Source organism: Channa argus, chromosome 7 (genome assembly GCF_033026475.1).
Source record: "Channa argus isolate prfri chromosome 7, Channa argus male v1.0, whole genome shotgun sequence".
Lineage (NCBI taxonomy): Eukaryota > Metazoa > Chordata > Actinopteri > Anabantiformes > Channidae > Channa > Channa argus.
This window is the reverse complement of record NC_090203.1, coordinates 11,232,405-11,259,583: the sequence shown is the minus strand read 5'-3', so window position 1 is coordinate 11,259,583 and position 27,179 is coordinate 11,232,405. Positions and strand designations below refer to the sequence as shown.

Below are 27,179 nucleotides of genomic sequence, written 5' to 3'. Positions count from 1 at the left end.
TCTACACGCCTTGGAGAGAGGAAGATGACCGGGGTCTCCAAACTTTCCCACCTCTCTCCTCCCTCCGCCATTTACGCGGCGACAGACACCGCTTCTGGCCTATCACACCACAGCCGGACCCCCTCCGTCCTCACCCTGCCGGCCCTCCCTCCCCTGTGCCCTGCCCACCCCGGCGGTCTCTTCTCCTGCCCTGCCAGAGCCAATCCGCGACTGGGTGTAAGTAGGGCAAGCCGCTTCCTGGTTCTCAGAAAGGAGGAGCAGGGAGTCGGAGTGGGCCAGCGGAGGCAATAGACAGGGGGGGGTCATAGCAGCCCAGAGAGTCGGGCGGTCCGCACTGAGAGAGGACCAACACGCAACACGCCGACGCATAGTTTGGACATTAATAAAAGTCACAGTGTCGAGGTGGACACGACAGGAGAAGTGACCCCCAGTGGAGAATAAATACAAGAGCTGGGAGGATATAAAAGAAAAAGTAGAAGAAGTAGGCAGGGTGGGACGCAATAATCCAGGAAGTGTGGAGTCTGGTCAGGTGGGAGGCGACGAGTCAGGACAGGTGACACACCGGCACTCAGGTAACTGCTTCACTCGGCTGCTGTCTAAATGACTGAAAACCGTAACACGCCAATAAGTAAATTGTGATTTAAGTGACATGTGTGTTTGCCATGACAGCGCAGGCTCGTCTCAACATATAGTCTCCCTCCCCCCTCCTTCTGATCGGGGTCACGGGAGGACTATCCACGTCACGGGGACTATTCGGTAACTCCCGTCGACTTTTATTCCCTGTTGTAACACGCAGCCAAAGTTCGTCTCAACTTGGCCTCTGAAAGCACAAAACGGAACGCAGGCTGTGTGTTTTCGGAGCAGATGCTGCAGCCGCTGTTCGACGTATTCGCCTGTGCGCAGCGGCCAGGTGAAGGATAGACAGAGAGAGAGAAAGAGAGAGAGCGGGGTCGGCGGGTGCGTTTCTGGAGACTCGGCTGCTAATTATAGCCGAGAACACCGGCTGACATCCAAAACCTAACCTGCTCTCACGCACATCACCTGCCTCTGCAATGCTCACGCAGCGCAGTGGAGCTATTGGATTTAGCCTCTTGCACTTAAATGATCTCCCTTCAGTGGTCTGTTAATCATCATTATCATCCTCATCATCCTCCCCACGGCGCACCCAGTGTTTTAATTTAATCCTGTCACTATCCCGTGTTACAATAGGACGTGCTCGGGCTGTAATGTTAGGCTTCTACTATACCTACCACATGGGTGGGGAGGCTGTCATACCAGTGGGCTTGTGTCTGTGTGTGTATGTGTCATTACAGAGTTAGATGTGTTGCTGTGCTGACTCGCCCCTGTGACAGACCGGCCTAACAAGCTCAACTGGCTTGGGTTTGGTTTCCCCGTCTTGGGCACAGTCTGTTTGGTTAAATCTTTAGGAGCCCTTGCGTTTAGTTAATGTCTCATACCTTCTAGGCTCAGGTGTTGGTGAGTCTTTTTTAGTTATTTGGCTCACCTCTCTGTCTGTGAGGGACTCAAGTGGGGAAGCTGACACATCGTCTACAGCCTCTAGTTGTGGCCAAGCTTGTGACTGACGTTTTTGAGAAGAGAAAGTCTGAATCGTTTTTGTTTTTCTTTTTGTCTTATTGTGTTATTCCCTGTGTGCCAGGGTTGCATACCACCGTCATGTGAGTGGATTTTTCTGATGCTCTGTCATACTGGGATGGCTCCTCACACATGGAAGAGCCATCACTGTTTTGAAATAAATTCTTAATGCCAGCTCTGTTTGCACTAACTTTGTCTTCAATATAATTAGACATCTTCTTCCCTCGTTCCTGTGGTCCTGGCATGGCCTCCATCCTGCTCTGCTGTAGCTCATATTTCCCTCAGACACTTCAGCATTACATAGTTTTATAAAGACATTATATGTCTTTTTAATATTTCAAAGAAGTGTGAAAATTATAAAATTGTACATGCCTTGACCTCTGTACAGTAGGTTAGTAATCAACCTGTGTGTGTGCGCATGCTTTCCCAACCCTACTGACTGTTGAAAAAGCTATTTTCTGTAGAAGCCAAAGTAGGAAGCAGTTAGTTTCTATCAGTGGTTGTTTTATTTTTTTTTACAAGACGTCCCCCCCCACACTCCGCCCCAGATTACATCTGATTCATCATATGATGGCTGTGGGAGATGTGCGCGTGTTTGTCCACATGCACTGTATCAAACCGTGGGATATGTTAGCAAAGAAAAGAAAATATTGCTGTCCCACACTCCTTTTGGATGAGGAACTCTCCCATTAAATCAGATTGTTGATGCATCTTTGCCTTTTACCTCAGGTGTATGACCTCTGCCGACCTCTGAGCAAAGGACCAAAGAGGAGGGGGACGGGCGAGGGAGAAAACAAGCACCTATCTTCTCGTGGGTTTATGGACTGGAGGTAGGAGGTAGGAATTCAGCATCGTGTATATGTGTGTGTGTGTGTGTCTGTGTTTGTTTATGTGTTTAAAATGAATGAGGTGGCCAACACTTTAGAACCACTTATTCTTATAATGCACCCCAGATCGAGTCTGCTACCCAATTTGACCTAAATAATAAACAGAGAGTAAAATTATCACCTTTTCTGACAATTTTAACCTAACAACTGAGAAATTATAACTTTGTAAAAGTAGAAGTCATGGCAGAGCTGCTGTATTAATTTGCATTAAACTGCACAGGTGGTTATAATGATATGCTCCATTGGTGTATGTATGTACATATATATTTTTTGGTCCCACTGTAGCCTCTAGACAATGGGACTAAAAATTGTCAAAACAATTGAACTCTAAGGACTCCGCTTGCTTTAATCTGAGTAGTTCGTATGAAGTGTCGTCTGAACATGTAGAAAAGCTGTTGTATTTATACTTGTTCTGAACAGCCACACTCAAAAGTGGGGTGAAATACTGGTCATCATATAGTTCTGGTAGTTGTTTAAATATGCTACAGATACAAGTCGGTGGAAGAGATAGTTGTGTAACAAATGAAAAAAGCTAGAGAAGTTTAGGCTTCACACTGCTGACCAATAACTGTGTGAAACTGATGTGAATGTCACATCTCTAGGTTTCTGAAATGTGTGGGCACAGGAGGGTTTATGAAACTATTTCATAAACCCTTGAAAAACACTTCTTACAAAGTATGCTGGCCTCTTAATATGACCCCCACATACAGACAGGCAAAAAAAAAGCCTGTAATCCCGGTAAAGAGTGAGTCTTACAGGGGTGACGGTGCTTACATTTCATTATCAGTTCATTCATAGTGCTGTCCCCCTTTGTTCACACAAGTGACAAATAGTTTTGTGAAGAACGATTCAGAAGAAAAAAGGTTTCTAAACTGTGTGAAGTGGGTGCGAATTAAAACATTTCTGGTTGCAGCTTTCTGCAACTAAGGATGAGAAAAGTGTGTGGGGAAATTAATTTAGTAGTTTTTCAAGACTTTGACAACAAAAGGAGCACACTGGTAGCTCAGTGATTACTGTGCCTGGCATATATCTGCCATCTCCCTGCAAATAAATGCTAAAATGCCAACAAAACAACAACTTAGTCTGAAGCTAACTGATGTCTTAAGATGGGTCTGGTAACGGATTCATTCAGTGCGTATGAAAAGCTAAAATATCAGGGATGGTTCTGGCTAATGCAGTGTGACATGTTGGTGCGATTCGTCTCATAATGTATCGGGATTTGTTTTCTACCTGTTGTGCTATTAAGTTAACATTAATCAGCACCCCCTACAGGCTCAGAAATCAACAAGGAAACCGGGCAAAAGGTTTTAATCAAATGCCAGCAACAATAAACGAAGATCAAGGGTCACATTTGTTAAATAGTTTCAACGTGTTGAAGTCCTGCACTAAAATGGATAATGTGAACATGATTATGTTATTTACTGAACTGATGAAGTCATGTTTTTTTCTTTCAACCAGAACCGACAAACCAGATAAAGTATGTCCAATTTTATAACCTGGAATTTTAAAAACTGCCACTATGTCATTATATATCCAGAGCTGTGCATACACAGTATCCTGAAGAAAATGTGTTCGGCTGAAAACAGACTCAGCTCCCTGTGTCTGAGTAACACAAATGAGATACTAGCTGTACTTGGAATAGGGCTTGACTAATTTCCCTGACACACTTCACCCAGAACGGCCAAATCTTTATCCGTTTTATTGAGCTGGTCATGTATTTTTTGCTCCTATGACACAGTTTACACTGTAAACATAATGTTGTGGGGGTCAAACCTCTAATACGCACTGGTGGTAATAAAGGATGGGAGCGGCTTCTGTTGGTGGTGTTTTTTTAAAAATGCACCTTGTCCTTGGGGAAAAAATATGAGCTGAATAAAGTGGTCAAGTAGTTAAATATTTTATAGGGAACCTGGAAGTTAACTCCTCTGTGGTTTGTTGGCTGCAGGCGGCTCTTAAAGATGTCTCAGGGATGATACCAAAAATAAACTCTTGTGTTTAAAACAGGCTGGTGATATTTATAGTCATTATTGTGTTTGATAATAAACACACAACAACACAGGTTTAAAAAAAAAAAAGCTTTAAAGTTGTAAAACAGTAGGCTAAATTAGACGCAATCTTTTAATACCAATAAAAACCAATTGTAATTTACCAATTGTAAAACTTCACACTAACCTTTAAAAAGATTATTCAAATACTAGAAAAACATAAATTTGTAAATCTAGCATGGATGTTAGTACATTTCTGAATAACAAATTAATCTAACCAAAAATGTATTTTATTATTTGTATCCCTTTGTTAAGACTCAACAACACACTGATGGATTACATATTTTTGATATTCCTTACTTCAAATTATTATCAACTTACTGTGAAGACTCTGCCCTAAAATGCAAATCTTACACTTACTACTGTAAAAAATACCATTACAAGAGAAACATTACATGTGAAAGTGTTGATATTATACCCAAGGGTTTAATTCCCATTAGTGTTGCCTACTAGAACAGACAAATGCATTTGAAATCTATGTATAAATTGCATGTGCAGCAACGTTTGATATGCTTATTTCAGTGATTTAATACACTCTAGGATGCAGATTCCGTTCACAATGATATACTAAATAAATCAAAACTCGCTTCAACTGTAAAACAACCACAAATCTGCATTTATCTCCTTCCTTTTCCTGCTAAAACATAAATTTACAGCATACTATTAATAATCAATTCAGCACATATTTGGTTATTAAACGTTATAAAAAGTTACTCTGAAGTCAATGTTACAAAAAGTGTTTGCTACGTGAATGTGTGTGTGTGTGGTGGGCAAGTTGCTGTGACAAATCATGTGATCGTTGCTTTGCCGCAGTGTGACTGGTGACTACCATGTGTCCGTGAACTAATGGGTAGGGGGAAGTGACATTGAGTGGTCTGTCAGGCGAGGAGCACACACTCCCAACTCATGCATGCATATAGAAACACACATATACACAAGCACACAGTTCCAGGAAATGCTTTAATTAGGGCATGTAAGCCCATATAAATTCCCCCATTTCAGACCTGGGTCTTTCAGTTTCATACAAACCGACTGAGTGGGAGGAAGGTGGGGAGAGAGAGAGAGAGAGAATGGGGGAGGGAGAATGGGAGTTGAAAGAAGTGGAGGTTTCCCATTTTGCCTCTAATTGAAGGTGTCTCACCCCTTTTCTTAGGTGTACAGTACTTCACCTCAGAGCAACATCTGTCAATCCAAATCTCGGTTATCCAAGACACAAAACTGGTTCTTACTTATACAAAACTACATATTGAAATTTTGGGATTGTTTCATGAAGTTGTTGAAATGAAATGTATCTATTTCATGACTGGAAATCCCTTTTATTTAAAATGCACATAAAACCATAACCTTTGAACTCTGGACAAAGACTGTTTTCACCATATGTGACAGTTGTTTCTCCACATTAAGGCAGTAATTTCACAGGGGTGTCTACACTGTGTCCGTAATCCAGTCTGCTGCTGCCACAGTTAAGTCTTGCCCCCACTCGATCTGTGTCAATAGAGGAAGTTATGTATCTGCCATTTCCTCTTTTCAGTCATGAGTTTCTGTAGCATTTGACAGCCCTCCCTCGCTCTCGACCACCAGCCTCACAGCCCACGCCACCCCCTGTTAACCAATCAGCAGGTGGCCTGACTCTTCTTCTTCTTGTAAAGACTTTAAAAAAAAATGGTTTGAGAGAAGAAAAAAAAAGCTACGAGTTGACGGAGTGAACATGATTCAGCTCTTCTAGTAACAGTACAATTGTTTCTGTACACACTGAGCGGGCGGTTATCATAAATAGGTACAGTGAGACAACACTTCAGGGAAAGTGAGAATAAACACCCAAACATGAACAGACGAAGGGAGTCATTGATCCTGAAACTGACCCCTTTCATGTATGGTGTTCAAAGGGGAACTCCAGCAAAAAAAGGAGGCTTCTATTCCAAATGGGTGCATGTCATCCTCATTTTGGAAAAATAAAGTCACATTTGATTTGTTAATATTTAAAATTCTTATTAAAATGTTGCAGAAAGGACATCACATATCAGGTTGTTCTTAGATTTTCAAAAACTTGTGTAGTAAAATACATTTGTCTTTGCATCACTTCTTTCTTTTTCTCTGCTAAAGAACTACCCACAAGCCCTTCACTATTTAAATTGTGAGCGATGAGATTTTTGCTGTAAGACATCCATTTGGAAAAGATGTTATCCGTTAGTTTCACCTTGTGTCCGTCATCATTTTTGCATCTACGTGGTTGTCTGGTTCCTGACTTTTCTGACACAACAGCAGATGCAGTTTTGCACCAGTCAGCTGGACCGCAAGTCCCTCCCAGAAGTTATTCTGAAGTTCTGATATAATTCATTGATTGTAGTTACAGTAAAAACAAACCGTCTCCTCCCCTTTTTGCATCTCTGCTGTGTTGTTAGCTGATCTCTCAGGAAGGTGACACATCTTTCACTCATGTCCTCTAATTGTCTTTTTCCTTCTCTCTGCCTTCTCAGAACTGAACATTAGTGCTTTCCTCCTTTTTTAATTGTTGATCTCCCATAGAGCCAATATTTTGCTTGTTTTTTAGGTGTGAGTTCCATTTATCTGTACATCTGTTCTAGTGGTCGAGCACAGGAAGAGGAAACTGATCAGGATCAGTTATTTTTGCGACATTTCTCTCTCTGTCAGTCTGTGTGTGTGTGTGTGTGTGTGCGTGTCCAGTGCTTTTGCAACATCTCCCTCTAAAATGGGAGATCATTCGTGTGGGAGTGCAGCAGTTGTCAAGACCCTCCCAGTGATGGGGCAATTTAATGTAATTACATCTACACACATCCACAGCAGTGATATAAGAAATGTCTGATCAGGTGACCTTATCAAAACATATGTGTAGTCCAAGGTGTTTAATTTAAAAAAAAACATTGTCAGTACCCTTTGTGCAGCTTGCATGATATTTTTATTTGGTTTAAGTCAACTTCATTAATATTGAATACATTTTTATTTCCTTTGTGGGATATTGCATTATGCAAGTTCACTTGAAGTCAACCCGATCTCCATACCCATCCAAAAACAACACAAAAAAGCAAATTCCACCTGAGAAGCAAATCGTAAGCAAGACACATAGAGTTGTATCTTCCAAACAGGTTAGATTTACCCACCCGGACATGCCCATACAGGTCCGCTTACAGTAATCAACACATAAATATGCAAAGAAATGAATTGATTTAGTGTCTGTGGGTGAAAAACCTTTAAAACATTTTTGCTTGTGCTACTGTTATGAAGTGTTTCATTTTCAAATTTATGGTTAAGTTGTTAATTCGGTTTTACAGTCACTTCTGCTGCTTCAGTGTGTGTGGTGTTTGAAGGTGTTATGTAACGTAATGCATTAAGTTGTTACATGTATTGGGAGAATAAGATATCATTGGTGGCCTTAGAAGTGATCAGCGCCTCCTCTACACACACAAACACACGCGCACACACACACACACACACACTCACTAAATATTTGTATAGGCCTTAAAAAGTGAAGAAAAGTTATAAATTCCTCATTTATTTTAAGCCTATTTTAAAATACAAACTATTTACTATATACTATATGTATTAACTGACAACAGATCAGAAGGCTAAAAATACCATATTTATTACATTAGGAAATCCACTCATTTATGTACAAATAATAAAGACTTTATCGTTCTATAAAAACAAAAATAACTTTAAAAGGGCCTCTTTTTTGTATTTAAATTAATAGCGTTATCAAAATAAAGAAAGAAGATTATAAATGTATTTCAACACACAAAATACGTGTCCCTTTTAATGTTTTCTGTAGCACAGCTTTTGAAGGAATCTGATATTCATCTCCATGGAAAGTCTGAGTGAAATGTGACTTTCAAGTTGCTAATGAACCTTTCAACTGTCTCTACTGTAAATATTTTGCAAGGTAGTGTTTTACAAAAAAGTCTAGAACGTTATATCCAAATTATTAATTTTGCTTATACTGAATAAAAATAAATCCAAACTTGAGGTTGATTCTGCCCAGGGTTTATTGCACTTTGTGCTCTATATTACTTTAGCAACACATTTCCTTTGGCTGCACCATGGGCCGACATTTTAAAACACCCGCTCTGACTTACAGCTAGTGGGCTGAAAAATGTGTTTGACAGTAATGACACTTTTTCACTCTCATTGTTTTCACTATAGTTTTTCATGTAGAGCTTAATCAGAGGAAGTCTTCCTCAGCTCAATCACCGCACGTAAATCCTCCAGACATGTCAACATTATTAAAACCAGAGGCACAAAAATAACGTTCTCTTCTACTCTTCTAATAGTAATTGACGCATGATACAATATCTGATTCGCCCACACACCTTGACGTTCCAGCGTTTATGCTCAGAGTTGTAGAGTTTTGGGGGTAGAAAGTGCTGACCAGATAAGGAGCTCAGAGAGAGGGAGAGAAGAGTGTGAAACCGCTCTGTCAGCATGCCTTTTCTTTCACATCTGTGTGTGTTCTCCATCTTAGGGTGAAACTCCCTTTTGGTGATGCTAATGATAGAGGTGGCTGCTACCACATCTCTCCCTCAGACATCTGAACACACACACACACACACACACCTGCAAGGACTCTTGCTACTTCCTGTGGCAGCGTGCATGTATTCACCTCCTGCTCGATTGCTCTCTTTATCTCCCAGTAATGTCACAGCTCCTCTCCCTTCTCTTTTTCTGTCTCCCCCTTCCTCTCCCCTTGTAACTTAACTCTCTCTACTCTTGTTTCATGTCTCCTCGCTAACACAGATTGTTCGAGGCCAGGACTAGATTTTCCTGTCTTTACCTCCCCTCTTCTCTGCTTTATCTTTCAGATTATCTCTACACCCACTCCCCATTCACTCACTCTCATGTGTTTCTCCTCCCCCATACCCTCTTTTTGCTGGTCGGATTTCTAAGAACATGTGTGTTTTTAGAAAACATACCTCCCTCATGTTCTTTTTGTTGTCTCTTCTCAAATTTCAGTCAGTTTTCCTCTTTCCAACCTCAGATTGATTTCTTTTCCTGCTCCTGCTCTCTCCTCCTTTCACTGTAACATACTGCAGAAATGCTGCACATTACACTCATATCTGAAAAAAGTAGCACTAAAAATATTTTTATTCATATTTTGGGGAAATCATTTTGGTATTATATTGAATCACCAGTTTCAGACTGCTTTACACGGTGTTTGTTCAGAAATTTAAAAGGGGAAAAATGATTTATAAAATGGTTTGAATTTGTGTTTGTTTTTACACACACACACATACATACATATGTATATGTATATATATGTATATATATATATATATATATATATATATATATATATATATATATATATATATATATATATATATATATATAGTAGTTTCATTTTAGTTTCATTTTACAAGAAAATTTTATTAATTGGTAAAAGTTAGGTCCAAAACAGTTACAGTCTAATATTTATTATGCTTTTATTGACTGTTCTAGCTGTGTAAAATTGCAACTGATATCTTGTTACGTGTTTCCCAACTGTCACATAAGAGAAAAAGATAATTGCCTTTACATAACTGCAGGGCAGACGTTGGTATGATGGGACAGAACGTATATGTGCAGTGAAATGTCTTGTCTCATGTGTTGATAAGCTGATAATCCTGCAGCAGATTCACACTGGTGTTCAGGTTTGGCATGCAAACTGGCCGCTGTTGTAGCTGGCAGGAGTGTTGTGGTGTGGGAGGGCAAGGGGATAAGGGCCTCTGCTCTGCCAGCCAAATTAATAATGTAATGTGTTCTTGGAACTAAGACCACAATGTACGCATGCGTGCGCACACAGACACACACACACACACACACACACACACACATACACACACACACACAGACCATAATGCCCCAGTTACAGTAAAGACAGAAGAGGGCTTGTTAGCAGGAGCTTTCTTGAATAAAAGGCAGCACCATCTGAACTACTCTTATGTTGCTTGTATTCCTGCTTCAGCCATGGCAGGGTGCAATCATTCTAATTATCATGATAGTAACTCAAGTCTTGTCTTTGACAAATTCAAATGGCGATTCAAATTCTACCTGGTGGCGTCTGTTTTTATATCTCCTGGTGGGATGCAAATATTGAGTCAAGAGGGAACTGTTGGGACGCAGAGCAGGTGGAGCTCCTGTTTTATCACCAGCAACAGAGATGAGCTGAATTATTAGAAGGCCTGAATGTGTCTGTGGAGCGTGTGGCCAGTGTTTTTGTGAAGCTTTGGACTTGTGTTGTTTCCGTGTGACGTTTTTGCGCTCAGATTGTCCTGTGAGTGTTCTCTGCTAGGCTGAAAGCAGCAGCTTTGGTTTGGCAGACAAGTGTGTACTCTCATGTCTTCTCATCCCCCTTTCCTCCTCCCCTACTCCTCCTCAGAGAATGTGTCCCAGTACCACACTCCACTCACTACCCCAAATAAGTGAGTTGTAAAAAGGGTGAAACCTTTGCCTTTCTTAACCATTAAAATCAGTTTGTCACAGAGAAGAAAAGTGGTAAGAGGAAGAGAAGTGTGTGGAGGAGAAACGGTATGAACTTGAATTTTACTTTCCACGCGTTTGCCTGCTTTGTTGTTTTTTTGGTGCAGTAGTGGTTATTTTGCATCATTTGTTTTGTTGCGGTTATGAACAACATCTCGCGTACCGCATTTTTATGTGAATGAAAACACTAGATGTGTGACTTTGTGTATGACAGGAATATTTCCTTTACTATAGAGATTGGACAATGCCTCCGTATTTATGAGGATTTCACTGTAATAAGTGAAATTTAAATATGAACTGCTACTAGTTTAGAAATGTTCTCCTATATAGGCTTGTAAACATTGCATTTTGGACATAAAAACACTCAAACTTAAATTTTTGCTACATTTTAAGTGCACTTTTTAAACGTTGTTCTTCTACTATTTGTTTAATATTAATGTATGACTGAGTGAGCGTCCATATTCTTGCCCTTCAGTCATTTAAATAGTGCGTACACTAAGAAAGCCATTACTCCACATGCAACCAACCATACAGGCTTTCATTAACTAACACACAAACACACACACAGGCACTTTGGAAAACATCTGACATCAGAATTCATAAAAGCTTTTCTCCTTCTCCCTCTCAGCCACAGTTTTCTGTGAATAGTATAAAGTCATATTTTCCTCCTTAGTGCCGGAGCCTGATATAATTGAGGTGGACTGGGAAAACTTACAGCCTTTAATGGAAAATAAGAGCTACAAAAATAATACCAACAGTTCTAGTTCCATTCATCACACAGTCATGTGTGTGTGGTTGTGTGTGTAGCGAGATTTTATAGTATAGTGGATTTCAAGCAGGTTATACTATTGATAAACAGAAGAGAAATTATTTGTCTGGTTGTTGGCTAATGCTGTCATTTTCCTGGCCTTCACACAAACTATTTTCTCTCTCTTTTTTTTTTTCTCTCTCTCTTTAACTCTCTCTCTTTAACTCTCTCTCTCTCTCTCTCTCTCTCTCTCTCTCTCTCTCTCTCTCTCTCTCTTTTTAGAGATGAACTGCTTAGTGTTAGTGGACAGCAATGGGGGATCTAAGTTTCCATTTCCTCGTCAGTAAAAACGAATCCTCGGTGGATTTTTTTCAATAGCGTGTTTTATTTTATCTTTATTTTACCGTCTGGCCGTGGCTTAAGATTTATGACAATGTGATTTATGTCAGTTTAAGAAAAAAAACATTAGAATTACAGCAATATGATCAATGTCATTTTTTAACTAACAAAGTAATCTTCACTTTTTAAAGAGAGAGGAAGAGGGTGTACATAATGAAAGCAAGGGATGAGGAAACCGTAGAGTTGCAGAGGAGGTGAATTCCTCCACCGTCGACAAAGAGTAGGAGGTGAGAGCAAAAAACAAAGAAAGAGATAAGAGACCATTGTTGGAAGGATAACAACATCTGTAGCATTAGGAGCAGGAAAAAGTGAGAATATGGCAGATTTAGAGAGGTAAAATGCTTTTTATTAAGCATTTTTTTGTGGTTTTTATGTTTTGGCAAGAATTAAAGAGACAAGTATCACACCTAAAAGCAAACAGTGATATCAGTCATTTAACTTTAAAGCTACTGAGCTAAATGAACATGAGTAAACCTAAAATGGCAGTAATTATGATTTATGATAATAGTTGAACACATGCTGGTGACATTATTTTGTTTGCAAAACACAGTGTGTTTGTGGTATGGTATGGGACCATGGGCTGTTCTCATTAGTGACAGTGTGGTGCACGATTCAGCAACTTATGCAGACATGTCCTTGGTTAACAACAAAAACAGAAACAAGGTAACAATAAAGGAGAAGGGGGATACAAACAGTTTGCATTTTGTATGTGTGTGTGAGGATGTCTCAGTATTAAATGAGTCAGAGACATACATATATTGAAAATTTATGGGAATCACTGCAATTGTTGCAGTCTTACTATTTTCCGAACACGTCTTTGTTCTAAGGAATATGCCTAAAATAACAAGCTCGAACCACCAACCACCCATGATGCTTTTTTTTTTTTTTTCGCTCCCCTGCGCCGGAAATTTAATATGCGTTGTTGTGTGCTCCTCCTAAAACCTCTTTGTGTCTCATTTTTCTGCACTGTTCGCTAAATATTTCAGTTTTTTAGGGTTTTAGTGAGGGCTTGAGGGCTTTTCAGAAACTTGGCACAACATGATTTGTTGTGTATTTATGAACATAATTATTTTAATAATAGATGCATTTAAACAATGATTATCTGTGAAAGTGATAGTTAAATATGACACTTGGGTCTGTTGTCACGTCTGCTTTCAAAAGGACAAACTGCATATACAAGGACCAGTGATGCATTTTCACTTTGTCCTGCAGAGACTTGGTATTAAGTGGATTTTCTTTCCACCCATGATCATATTAAGGAAAGAATTATTACTTTTGTGTGTACAATGTAGGGGTGTAACTAATTGGATTGTTGATTCACTTAGAAATTATTTTGTTCAGTAAAAGTTTGGCCTTTAAATAAAAACAAAAAAGACCAAAAAGGTTACTGTAAAGTTATCAAAGCCTGAGGTAATGTGCAAATCTTTACATTTGAGAAACTGAATGTTTGTCATCTTTGCTGCAAATGTTATCTTAAATGATTCACTCATTATAAAAACGAGTTTGTGTGTTGACTAATGAATTAATGAACTTGTTATTACAGCACTAGTATGACGTAAATTAAAATAAAAAAAATTGTGTGTCTGTGAGCAAAACAAAACTTCCTCACTGTTCTGTATCAGCGGTCACCCCATATGCTGCTGCCATTGCTGTTGTTGCTTCAAGCACAAAATATACTTATTAAAACTGCATTGGCTTGAAAAATGACTCTAAATACGTATTGTAGATGCTGTGGTTTGATTTTATCCAAAACAGTCAGAGATGTTTAGCATGCTTTGGCTTCTGAGGAAGAGCTTCTGCACCAGCTTTTGTCTGTAGTTAGCTGTATTATGGTTTATCTCTCATATTGCACCTACCTGAATGTTTGTTCCTTGGTGTAAAATGACTCACAAGTACAATATGATTTTGGTTTTTACATGGTTCAACTCTGACATTCTTTGAGTTGACTAAAAAATATTGCTATTTCTGATGTGTTTTGGTTGCATGTGCGTGTTTCCTTCCTGCCAAACCAGTTCAGCTAATGTGCATGGTCTGAAGCCTGAAGGTTATTTATTCTACCTGATCGTCCTGCCATGACCTTACACAGGCACTGCTACCCATCCACCTGTTTGCCTTCTTCTGAACGGGGAGAGGTCGCAGAGGAGATCATGTTTATCGGAAAGTGTTCGGAAAATGGGCCGTTGGGTTTTGGAGAGAGGGGGCGCGTAGGCGACTTAGGGGGGAGGGGTATCTCTAAATCTGTCTTCGTCAGCGTGCACCCTCGTTTGATACAACAGGAAGGAGAGTGAGTGACAGAATGTGTGAAAGAAGACATCCCCAAGGATGAATGCTTAACCCCAAGTTCTGACAAAGAGATCAGACCTTTAAGTTACACATCTGAGGGTAAAAGGAAACAGAAAAGTTGTTTTCAAAGAGAGAGAGAGAGAAGGAAAGCGAGGAAGAAGAATTATAAAGGCAAAAAGATGGAAGCCATGAGACACACGCTGCCTCCCCTCCAGCTGACTGTGCCCATGCCCATAAAGATGGTGAAGGTAGGGTTATCGTTTAGATTTAACCTCTGGGTACTAACTGAAATGTGAAGGTTTGATATCGATTTGACTGATCGGAAGGTTAAAAAAGTGCTGGTGAGTCCTTGAAGAATTTCTATAGATGGTTCAACTTTTTTAGTTGTATGGGTGGAGTACATTTGTGTGTTTTAAATAGGCTGGTGTTAAGATCATCACATAACAGGTTAAATCTAACAATAGTGGGTGGGGGGAGCCATGGATTGGCACGCAGTGTGTTTGTGTGTGTGTGTGTGCGCACGGCCCTGTGACTGTGTATTTAATAGGGTGTGTTTTGGAGCTGGTTAGTCAGGTGGATGTACTATCGTTGTGCAGAGCCCTCTGGGCACTGTGTGAACTCTATTATTGGATGGCCAGGGGGCTGCCAGTTGCTATGGGAGGGAGATGAAGGGCAGGGACGGGAGATCAGGAGAGTGAGTTGTTTGTGGAAAATCTGGTCTGCTCAGGTGTGTGAGAGGTATTGTTGTAGCTATAGTGTGGGACAGGGTGAGGTGCGAGCTTAGGGAGCCAAAGAAGGGAGCTGTTGGGTCTTATTACCAGCAGGCCTCGTTACATCTCATAAAGTGAGATAAAGAAAGTTGTCATTATTTGAGATTATTTTTAACCCATAGCTCGTACGTCTGCGTAGATAAATATCAATCCAAAATAAAATAAAAAAACAAAACAAAAGACTGTATTGTATGTGTTGCACATACAGTTTTTTAAGTCACGTACATTTATTAAAGGCTGTATTTCTTCTCTAGCTGTTTTTTCCTTCCTCATTCTTTTACTGGTACTCCCCCCTTTCACCCACTCTAGCCTGTCACTTCCTCCCTCTCCCTTACTTGCTTTTCTTTCTTCTCTTCCATTAGTCCGTCTCTTTTCTTCTCCAGGTATTTTAATCAAATGGCTAATGCTATAAAGGTTTCAAACAGGAATTAACCTACTGCCCTTTGGTTACCACACCTTCAGTATATTGCATAATCCTGCAGCCATTCTAAGTCAGCGTTATCGATCAGATTAATTTTTACTCCTTGCTGCTCCAGTGACCATGTCTTCGCTCGCTTGCTTTTAAAGCGTCCAAAAAAAGTATGGGATTTACTGTTTTTCCGCAATGAATGTGATCTGATGTTCACCAAAGTCACAGATATAAAAACATGGTATTTACTATATATTTAACCGGATAAAACACAAACAGTCAATATCACTTTAAACATACAAAGTGATGATGGAAAAAGTAATAGCAACACACTTCTGATGACATTAAACCTCAAATTGAGTCAGGTGTTAAAACACCTAGATTGAAATCAATGAAATGAGAGTAGCAGTGTGGTATAGAGACAGCTTGACTTATTTAAACATGGCAAAAACAGCTTTTGTGAACCATGCCTTGCAAAAAAGTGATCTCAGAGGACCTATGATCAAGAGTTATTCATTTGCATATAGCTGGAAAGAGTTACAGAGTAATCTCAACGAGTTTAGATATTTATCAGTCCAAAATTAGAATTATTGTCTTGAAATGGAGACAATTTGGTGCTATGGCCACTCACCATAGAGATGGGGCCCCATCCAAGATCACTTCAAAGCCATAGCATAGAAAGCCCACGAGTACAAAAGAACAAAGATTAGAGTTTGTCAATAAGCTGAAGTTCGTTAGCAGCAACTTGAGGGTAACAGCAAAAGACTTGAAGAATTTATTGGAGTTGGTTTAGATCTCTGTTCATGAGTTACAGAAAACATTGAACAGTCATGGCATCCATGGCAGGACACCATAGAGGAAAAAACAACATTATAGCACCTGTGGTTTGTTAAAGACTATTATGTACATCATACAACACTACTGGAAAATGTCTTGCGGACAGATGAAGCCAAGTTAGACTTGTTTGGGAAGAGCACACAACACTATTGTGGTGTAAAGAGTGAACAGCACACTAACAAAAAAGATCATCTCAGCAATGAAGTACACTAAAGGGAGTTGAATGATTTGCAGCTGCTTTGCTGCCTCTGGATCTTTCCCTCCCTCATATGGACGGAAAAATGAACTCCCAAGTTTTTATCATGGAATCCCAGAGGATAATGTCAGAGTGACTGATCACAAACTGAAGCTTAGAAGAAGCTGGGTGATGGAGCAGGACAATGACCTAAAGCAGAAATTGTTCAAAGACACACAATCTGCCTTTTGAAGTGGCCCAGTCAGTTGTGGAAAGTCTTCAAGAGAGTCGTTCACACGTCAGACGTCCTAAAAACACAGCCAAGCTGAAGCAGTTTTATAAGGAAGAATGATCCAAAATTCCTCCCGAATGTTGTGCAGGTCTAACCCACTGCTACAGGAAGCATTTATTAATGTTGTGGCTGCCAAAAGTGGTTTAAAAAGTAATTAATTAATTAATTTTTCCTTTATAACTTTGTATGTCTAATAGTTGTGGTCAATAAAGACATGAAAGATTACAACTGTTAGTGTTTTATCAGTAAAAATATTGTGTTTGTTGATGTGTGTGAATTTGTTAAAGATCAGATTACACTTTATGACCAATTTATGCAGAAAACCAGGAAATCACAAATGGTTCACTCACTTTTTATTGTAATTGTATATTGTTTCACGCTCACTAAGTCTGTATCTTCATTGCATTCTTCCTCTAATGGCCCAACCCATCATCTCACAATCCATAATTGCCACGTCCAGATTTACTTATTTGGACAGAGGTACAAGGAGGGGAGGATACTGAGCCTGGTTTAAATTGACCCTCACATGAAATAGAAATCCTTATGTGCGTCACGCTACTAAAGATTTATTTTTGGGATGTTTGAGTTTGGCTTTCTGAAATAGAGAATGGATTGTCCCTCAGTCCTGAGAACTGCCAAAAAAAATATTATTGTTAAATTCTGATTTCATCAGAAGTTCAATTTTTACCTTTTGGCTTGAGCTATAATTCCTCAGGCCCTCCACTGACTTGATCTGACTCTTCTTAACGCAGGTGGCAATGTCTCCAGGAGAGGACGGTCTGATTGGGATCCCCTTCCCGGAGCACAGCAATGAGCTTTTGTCCCACCTCAATGATCAGAGGAGGACAGGGCTCTTGTGTGACCTCACCCTTACGTCCCGTGGGGCACGCTACCCAACTCACCGCTCTGTCATGGCTGCTGTCAGTCTCTACTTCCGCCGGCTTTTTGGGACAGAGGAGGGGGGTGGTGAGGGTGGAGGAGGCTTTAGTGTTTGCCAGCTGGACTGTGTGGCACCTGATGCCTTGGATGCTCTGCTGGAGTTTGCCTACACTGCCACACTGACCATCCCTAGCTCTGGGATGAGAGATGTGCTGCGAGGAGCTCAGCTTCTGGGCATCCAATGTGTGGCTGATGCATGCAGAGACATTCTGGGGGAGACTGCAGAGACAGAGGGGGAGACAGCAGAAGTGCAGAGAGCACAACACCTAGCTACTGTAAGGATGGCGGGGGGAGAGATCGGGTTAGAGAAGGGGTCCAGAAGAAAAACGGACAAAAAGAGAGTGAAAAAAGTTGAGTCGCATCACATCAACTCTGTTTTGAACCCTTCTCACGCTTCCCCTGCCTCACACCCTTCACCTGCATCTGACAGTCTCCGCTCCCTGCCATCTACACAGCCTCCCAGCCCCGAACAGGAGGAACTTTGCCTCAGATCTGGACAGAATGGAGATCCCAGAGCAATTAGAGAACCAGGAAGAGGGGCCACACCTAATGGACGACTCCATCATTGGCTGAATGAGCGTCGCAATGTGGCCCACCCCCATCCTGGCCCACCCTCGAATGACAAGCTGTCAGAGGACGATGACATGGAGAGTTTTGGTGATGATGGTATGTTGATGGGAAGCACCTCCATGCCTACCTCGGTAGCTGATCGAGGAGCAGTAGCATCAGCAGCAGGAGGGGGTAGGAAGAGGAAGTCTCAGACGCCCCAGCAGTGCCCCGTCTGTCAGAAGATCATCCATGGAGCAGGAAAACTGCCACGACACATGAGGACACACACTGGAGAGAAGCCCTTTCAGTGCTCGGCCTGTGGAGTTCGCTTCACACGGTACAGAAATCTCTTTAAATATGTACAAAACTACATTCATTGTGGCCTGATTTTAAATATTTTTGAATCACGCTTTGCTTCTGTTGCTCTTTCCTTCTCCCTCTACTTCAGGAATGACAAGTTGAAGATCCACATGAGGAAACACACCGGTGAGCGCCCTTACCCATGTCCCCATTGCCCTGCCCGGTTTCTCCACTCATACGACCTGAAGAACCACCTGTCCCTCCATAGTGGCGCACGGCCGTTTGAGTGCCCGCTTTGCCACAAAGCCTTTGCTAGAGAGGACCACCTCCAGCGTCACCGCAAGGGACACAGCTGCCTGGAGCTGCGCACACGCCGGCCCAGGCATGGGCCTGAGCTCGTGGAGGATGGGAGAGTGGATGGAAGCAGGAGGGAGCAGTCCAACCTTCTGGAGGCTTTGTCCTTACAAGCCCAGTCCTCTGCATTCCTCACCCCCTCGGTGCTTGAGGGCGGGGGTGGGTCTGGCGCGGGCCCTCCAGTGATGTTTCCAGGTGACGTCGAGAGGGACCGGTCTCTCACCCTTCAGGCTCTGGCCCAACTCAGGTCTCACAGGCTGGCTGAGTACTCGGAGTTCTTTCTTCGAGGGCTAGAGTTGCGAGGGGGCAGGGAAATGGAGGAAGAAGATCCAGGAGAAACCCACTCACCAGCTTTGCAGCGTGACCGATGGGTAGATGATGAGGAAGAAGTAATTGGTCAAGATAAAGCAGAGGAAGAGGAATAATTAGAAAAAAAGTTTTTGTATATATGTGTGTGTTTGTGTGATGACGCGTCCACAGTAAAAAAAAAAATCTCCTCAGGTGGCTGGACTAATGACCTACTGCTCCTTAACAGAGCGCTTATGACAAAAAAGATATTGAGAAAAACAAAGGAAAACGGGTCTTTCTGATATTTTAAATGTTTGTCTTCTGGCTTTTGGCATATGATTTAACTTTTCATTTTTATTTTGCAGTTGCTGTTTAATTTTATGTATTTTAAGTTGGAGCTGTTTTATTTTTCTAGGTGGACATGCTTGTGTTGAGTGTGTGGTTGCTGGGAGGCTTTTCACTATGCAAACTAAAATCTAAAGCTGCAGAATGGAGGGATGTTTGAAGATGCATGTTTTAGTTACAACGTGATGCTAGGATTCAGAAGTCCTATCACCTGGATCTCAAGAATGAGCTGTGCCCACTGTCCTCTGGTGGCTATCAGTGGAAATGCAGTCTAATGATTCAAACTTTTTCTGTGCGTTGTAAGCCATAACAGACTTTGTATGGTTTCTTATTAGTGGTAGAGTCTTTGCTTTAATTTGGTTTGTGAACCAAAGATTTTAGTTTTACTTTATTCTTAAATCTTAAATAGGAGAAGACCGATGTGAATTGTAGCCAATGTTGGGTTTGAAGAGAGATTTCTTCCCAACCGCTTACATAGCCATGAGAAAGAATCAGAGCTACAGAGCTCTGAGTTAAATGCCTGACCAAAAGAGACTGCCAAAGTCTGGGTCAATGAGTTGATGCTGATTAATGTTGAAGAGAGTTTTTCTTTTCCCAGTCTGTGGATTTCAGTCTTCCAATGCACTCATTTGGGTTTCTTGTTTGAAAGCAAATTGCAAAGGGGCAAGGTGATGGGATAAATGAGGTAGCTTGCCCTGTTTCTTCCTGTATTTATTTATTTATTGTTATTTATTACTGCTCTTCAGCTAAAACTCTTTTGCGAGACCAAATCCAGAGTTGAACACAGAAGTATGGTCCACTTCAAGTCTTGTAAGAAGCTACTGTACTTTGCTCTAAAACATCTCCGCGTACTTAAATGCATTTTTACAGGCAGCGTGTCTTCTTTTGGAGATTCTTCCTCAAATGCATTCTTTGCACATTTAACCCCGTCAGGTACTGCAATAACAAAGGCACATTCCATCCTCCGGGGTAAAGAGAAGGGAACAGAGCAAAGAAGTCGTCCGGGGCTTTAAAATATGTTAACTGGAACCAAAACAGAAAATGACGTTTGACATTTTCAGATGCTTTACTGCTGTTGATTCAACACAAACTGTATAGTACTGTATCACATTATTACTGCATGGCAGTTCTTGATAGATCAGCCACCTCTGTGTTAAAAGGGGCTTTTATCTTTTTAAGTTTAAGTATCTTTTTTTAGTTTCACCCGTGCTCTTCACAGAACAGTACATTAAGGGCTGTCGCAGGGCTAAATGCAGTCATTTAGGCTTTAAAAGAACAGCAGTTATCTTTTTATTTCTATTTCTCTGGAAACCCATGTAGTCAGAACCTGCTGTAGCAGTTGTGCTGGTCTGGCTGTGTGTGAACTATCCGCTCCTTGTTGTGTAACAAATTATTTTCCAAGTTTATTTGCACTATAAGATTTGAGAGCTTCAAGCTTTTTTTTTCTGACCTTTAATATCTAGTCCATTAACTCACTCGGTACCATTTAAGATTGTGATTAAAATAGACAGTACTTCTTTAAATCGAGCATACCTTGAATACTCTTCCTCCTGCATATTAGCACAGAGTTATAATCAAATATAATATATATTGGGATGAAGTTGCCTTAGTTTTTTAATTTTTTTTTTTTTTTTGTGCTGCAACTATTCTCAGGAAATCTTGAGCAATGCACTAAGTGATTATACAGAATATAAAATGGGAAGAAATTGTTTGGTGCTGTAGGGTGATTGACACTCTCTGTGTACATGTAAGGTCAGTGGTTTCTAAACAACTGATTTTTGTAGATTTTGTATTATATATCACTTGATGTTTAAAGACGAAATGATTCAAACCCATTGTGAACTTAAAAAAAGGGAAAATAATAGAAATGATGGTAAACTCCTGGCCTTACAGGAACCAGTCCTACTGGAAACAGTGTGGCAGTTGTTCCTGTTCATGAAGGGTGTCGACGTTCCCAGTCAGAGCTTTGTGAATGAATGAGGGTTAACTGATGCCAGCTGTGAACTGTATGTTTCTATGTGAGCGGTTTGTTTTCTTGGCTTCGGTGAAGGGACATGGGGTCAGGTATGAGTAGAGACCCCGCTATCAGGGATACATTTTTGTCTTTCAGTTTATAGTGGAACTTTCTCAGAGATATGAATACATTTTCCCATCATTTGTTTCAGATAATGTAAAAAAAAATAAAGATATCTAAGCTTGTCTTTTTGTGGTCGTTTAATCTTTACAAAACAACAGTTTGAGGCTTTACTTACTAGAGCCAGAGGTGGTAAACAAGTACATTTACTTAAGTACTGTACATGCAGAATTTTGAGGTACTTAAAGTTTACTTGTTAATGTCCATTTCATATTACGTTTAGTTTTACTCTACTACAATCCAGACGCAAATATTGTACTTTGAAGTCCATGACTTTATTTGACAGTTTTTTACAAGTTACTTTGCAGACACACATTCAGGGTACAGACATAATGAATGAATCAGGAATGAGTCATAATGAGTCAGGAATTTACCACTTTTTTCATTACATACATTCTGCATTGAACTTGTAGATTTATGCTATCAACAGCATTGAATAAAATTTGGATACTTGTACTTTTTCTTGAATACCGATTGGGTACTTCTACTATGTGTGAGCCTGGATAATGATGGTTTTCATTGCTGCTGCTGATATTATTTAAGACTTAAAAAATATTTAGTTACTATCAGTCAATATAATGATTTAAACAAAAAAATTTAACAAAGAAAACCTTATATTTGGTCTTGGATGGATTGAATGGTTTTACATGAACAATCCCTTTGCAATCCCTTAAATTGTGCACAAAGCCTCTTAATGATGCGTGTGTGTGAAAAACCGTGTACCTGTAGGCGCCGTAAGGGCAGCTGGGATATAACGTGACGTTATAGTTAGATAATCCTCTTAGTTTAATTAAGATGAACCAGCAGCAGGTTCACACTGCAACTCCCTCATCCGCGGGGGGTTTCAGAACCAGGGTTGGCTGTGTGAGGAGCCTCGGAAGAAAAAAAAATCTCAAGGGAATAAAACAGGTTAAAGTGCAGTAGAGGTGTTTGTCATGATTCACCTGCAGGATGCTGCCTCGGCGGATGCTGTGAGCCGCTGTGGCGCGTCAGGTCGCTCCGCGTCTGACCTACAGCTCTGCAGCACAGCCACAGGTAGGCCTGCACTCGCACTGCAAATCATGCTGCAGAGGAAACCTCAGTGGATCCAGGTCTGCGGGCAAGTACATACATGCAAGGTGTTTGACAGTTAAATAAGTAAATCATATAGAACGAAACTTCACCCACGCAATCACACACACGCATGTTAATGACATTTTTAAATATGATTTTACTGTTTGTTAATGGACCTTTCTTTGCGTTGAGAGTCTTTTAACATTGATAATCGTTCTGTAATACCAGCATATATAAAGTAGGGTATTTTTTAAGTATTAAAACAGGAACATTGTTTAGAAAATGAAAACAAAAATATTATAGACTCACTATCAAGTCAGTTTTATTTGTATACCACTTTATATCAGCTTTAAAGCAAATTGGTTGATGTAATAGGGTCAAAAACATCTTCTTGTATTTGCTTCAATGGGCTTTAAAATCTGCACCACAGCACCCTTAGACCACCAGAGCAGATAAGGCAAAAACACAGGAGTGGTGCTTCCCAGGATAAAGCAATGTCATGTCTACCAAGTGTAATTCATCTCCAAAACAAAGGCCAAGTAACAAACAACAGCACAACATGTAGCAATCACATATACATTGTTCATAAGTCACTGATATGCCTGACAGAACAGAAAAGTTTTAGGCTTTTACATACGGAAACTGTAGTTAATGTTCTCAGGTCAGGTCCTGCTTTTATTCCAATAAGCAGGACCAAAGTATGTAAAAGACATTTTAATTTACTGGTAAAACCTGATATTAATTGAGTAAATAGGGATATTTTGGAACTAAAATAATTTGTTCATAATATATCTTTATGATCTTTCAGTAGCCAACTGTAGCTCAGTTGGCAAGGCAGTTGTCCATGGACCAAAGGGTCAGTGGTTCAATTCCTGGTCCCTCCTGCCTATGTATTGAAGGGTCCTTGGACACTCAACCCCAAGTTGCTCCCAGTGGGTCAGGTGAGCACCTATCTTGACAGCCACCACCATTGGTGTGTGTGTGAATAAGAGGCAACATTTGATAAATGCTGCTATTTACCGAAACACCACTTACATTTCAGTAATGTGAAATGTACTAAAAGTATCTTCCATATCATGTATCACTATAGTAAGCTAATGTTTTTGCAAATTGCGAATTGTGTTTCATTTTGAAAAGTCTGGCTTTAAAGCAAGCAAATGCAAATTCCAAAGTTTACACGACTCTGTTTTATTGTTACACAAATAACACACACAAATCCAAATTCAGAGCAAAAACTTCTAATATTCGGATTAAATATGTTGTATGTTGTGTCTGTCAGTGTGCTCATTTTTTTCATCTTAATAATATGTGAACAGAAGCAACTTCTATTAAGTGATTCATCTTTGCAGCAACATCCAGAATAGCAGAAATGCAGAATAGCAGAAATGGAGAAGCATTTCTGCTATTGAACATTGAAAGACTGGATATTCACCAACTTATATGCCTGGCAAGACTGGAGGTAAAAATATTCAACATAAAACCGTTCTACTGGTCTCAAAGGACCTAAAACTCAGAAAAAAAAAAACTTGTTTATTTCACGATCTCTGCCTCCCTCTTCCCACCGAGACTGGTACAAGAATAAGAAGGTCATCCTAAAGGGACCAGACTGGAATCTGAATGAGATGTAAATCTCAGGGCTCCGGGGCAGTGGAGGAGAAGGTTACCGCACCGGAATGACGTGGTGCTTCATGAACCAGCCAAGCGATGGCAGGTTGGAACAAGAAGGAAAAACCTGTCAAAGACACTTGAGGCCTAGATCACTGTCCACACCAGTGGACACCAGTGGCCTATGCACCCGGTAGTGAATGGTGATGAGGGGGAGCTTGGGACATGTAAAGACCGTGAGATAATGCTTCATGACCCACACAAGCTGATAGAAGGCTCCATGGTGGCTGGAAGAGACATGGATGCTTGCGCATCTACATCAGAGGAGAGTTTTATAATGAGTCATCAAATCTACAGGTACACAGTCGTCTACAGGGATGAGTTGTACTATGTGCTCTGTGTGAGGATTTGTCTTTTCTTCAAATAGGTGGCTCCTAATGAAGCATGTGAAGCAGGGCTCATAGGGAAGAACTCCTGTGGCTCGGGGTATGACTTTGACGTATTTGCACTGCGAGGAGCCGGAACCCACATCTGCGGGGAGAAGACAGCCCTCATCAAGTCCCTTGAGGGCAAACAAGGGAAACCCAGACTCAAACGACCTTTCCCTGCAGACATAGGTGAAGTTAAGGCTCCACAATATCCTTTTTCCAGTTTGCCACAATTATGTGTTAAGAAACTGCAAAATAGAGTTACACTTTGGAATTATAGTGCTTACATGTTTAATCGCTGCCACTTCATCTCGCTCCCTTAAGGGTTGTTTGGATGTCCAACAACAGTTTCCAGTGTGGAGACTGTTGCTGTGGCGCCTGTGTTCTGTTGTCGAGGTGGAGCCTGGTTTGCCAGCTTTGGGAGGAAAAGAAACTCTGGCACAAAGCTGTTCAACATCTCCGGTAATGTGAACACACCATGCACATTTGAGGAAGAGATGTCTATTCCTCTGACAGAGCTAATAGAAAGACATGCAGGTGTTTACAGTCCACTTGTTGGTTTCATGTGGGTTTACTTTGACATGTTGAAATGACTTCCTCTGCTCTCATATGATTGGTGCAGGAGGAGTGAGGGGTGGCTGGGACAGTCTATTAGGAGTTATCCCAGGAGGGTCCTCCACTCCTATCATCCCTCAGCGTGTATGTGATTATGTTTTGATGGATTTTGATGACCTGGTCCATGCAGAGACTACTCTGGGCACGTGTGCTGTCATAGTCATAATGATAAATACCAATAAATCCGTAAACAGTTCAATGAATATTGTACATAAGAAAATCCACTGCAGTTTCAGAAAGGATCAGTCTGCAACAAATATCTGTTATCTGTTCCTGCTGCAAACTGATGTTATCTGTGCTATTGCACATTTGGTCCAGTTCTACAAGCGGGAGCTGTAACCAGTGCACCCCCTGCAGAGAGGGTAAGGAACTGCAGGGTGAAGTTTTACAAAATGTGTTTGGAATTGTTTCGTGCACCCATTAATTAATAGGCTGCAATAATCATGTACACAAAAAGCCTATTAAACTTTATATGTCAAAAAATCTGATTTTCTAGCCATTGGACAGAAAAATATAAAGAAATTAGATGACAAAAACACAACTGATGTACAGCTGGGTGTAAAAGCTTTAATGAAAATGGCAAAAAGAGTAGGACAAAGATTTGTTTTATCAACATATTGTTGTACATATATATGTTCATTTACCTACTGTAGTAAAATGTTCCTTTATCAGAAACTAATTTTTACTGAAAATCTTTTTAAATAAACTAATTCATTTTATTACTTCTAATGATGAACATTTATACTGATAAATGAGCTGATATAGCTGATTATGCATTATTACATCAGGTTTAGGGTTACATTTGCATCCCCTTACATTGAAAGTGCATGTAAAGGTATGCAAACATAAGTGTCTCGCATTTTAAAATGCATTTAAATACATTTGTATAACTATTAATAACTAAACGCACCTACAGTATCAATAGAAAAACACCTTTTTCCTCATGTAGTCTTTCTAATGAGAAAACCTGCGTGTTAACTACAAGCTAAAGGCTTGAAAATGTTCAGATTTTAGTACAAGTCCTGTTGTTTTGTATTGTTTTCACCACGCAGGAGTTGACGGGATGATTTGGAAGTTTGATTGAGGAAAGGCAGCAGTTTCAGAGCTTGACATGATCTGGGAGCTGAGCAAGGAAATAGACAGACACACTCTGTGCTCTTGGAGCTGCCTTGTCTTTACAGGTGAAGTTTCACTGTTTTATTAACCATTATGAAACAAGCTCAGAATTAAACAATGCCTGAGGCTTCATGTTCACACAAGCATTAATTTATATTTCACCAGGCAGTTTGTTCATTTCAACTTTTTTCACAGGGACCAATCTGTCACATCCAGCCCATCATTGAGAGCTGCATAGCTAAGTATAACAAGAAAAACCTCCCAAGAGAGCCAGAGATCGAGATTATCGGAGGTGTCTATCATTTCAGTGTTTCCCAGCAGTATTATTACATAGTATGTAATACATTTATATATTTTATGTATGAGATTGTACAAGTCTTACTATATCAATTTAAATTTCTTGCAAGTTTATTTATCACTTTTTTCAAAATATACCCAGTCAACATGTTTTTCATTAATGATTAAGTATTCAAAACATGGATTCCAAAGCAGGAACGATACTCAGTCCATTGTTTTTTTTTGGCAGGACTACTAATTCTTGGTT

The 27,179-nt window shown here is 40.4% G+C and overlaps 1 protein-coding gene and 1 pseudogene across 5 annotated transcripts; both read left to right on the top strand.

Moving 5' to 3' along the window:
- On the top strand, positions 1–21,883 carry zbtb7b (zinc finger and BTB domain containing 7B). 5 transcript variants are annotated; one of them, XM_067509213.1, is made up of 4 exons: positions 1–572; positions 2,323–2,423; positions 17,662–18,734; positions 18,846–21,883. In XM_067509213.1, exons 3-4 carry the CDS (start codon positions 17,668–17,670, stop codon positions 19,474–19,476), a joined length of 1,698 nt encoding a protein of 565 aa, XP_067365314.1. In that variant the 5' UTR covers positions 1–572; positions 2,323–2,423; positions 17,662–17,667; the 3' UTR covers positions 19,477–21,883. The 5 variants fall into 5 exon arrangements, with proteins under 5 accessions (XP_067365314.1, XP_067365311.1, XP_067365315.1 ...); XM_067509210.1 differs by having other exon boundaries at positions 2–572; positions 2,323–2,430; XM_067509214.1 differs by lacking the exon at positions 1–572 and adding an exon at positions 1,197–1,676.
- A 2,475-nt stretch (positions 21,884–24,358) lies between these two features.
- LOC137130206 (NADH dehydrogenase [ubiquinone] flavoprotein 1, mitochondrial-like) lies at positions 24,359–26,956 on the top strand (annotated as a pseudogene).
- Positions 26,957–27,179: the final 223 nt, after the last annotated feature.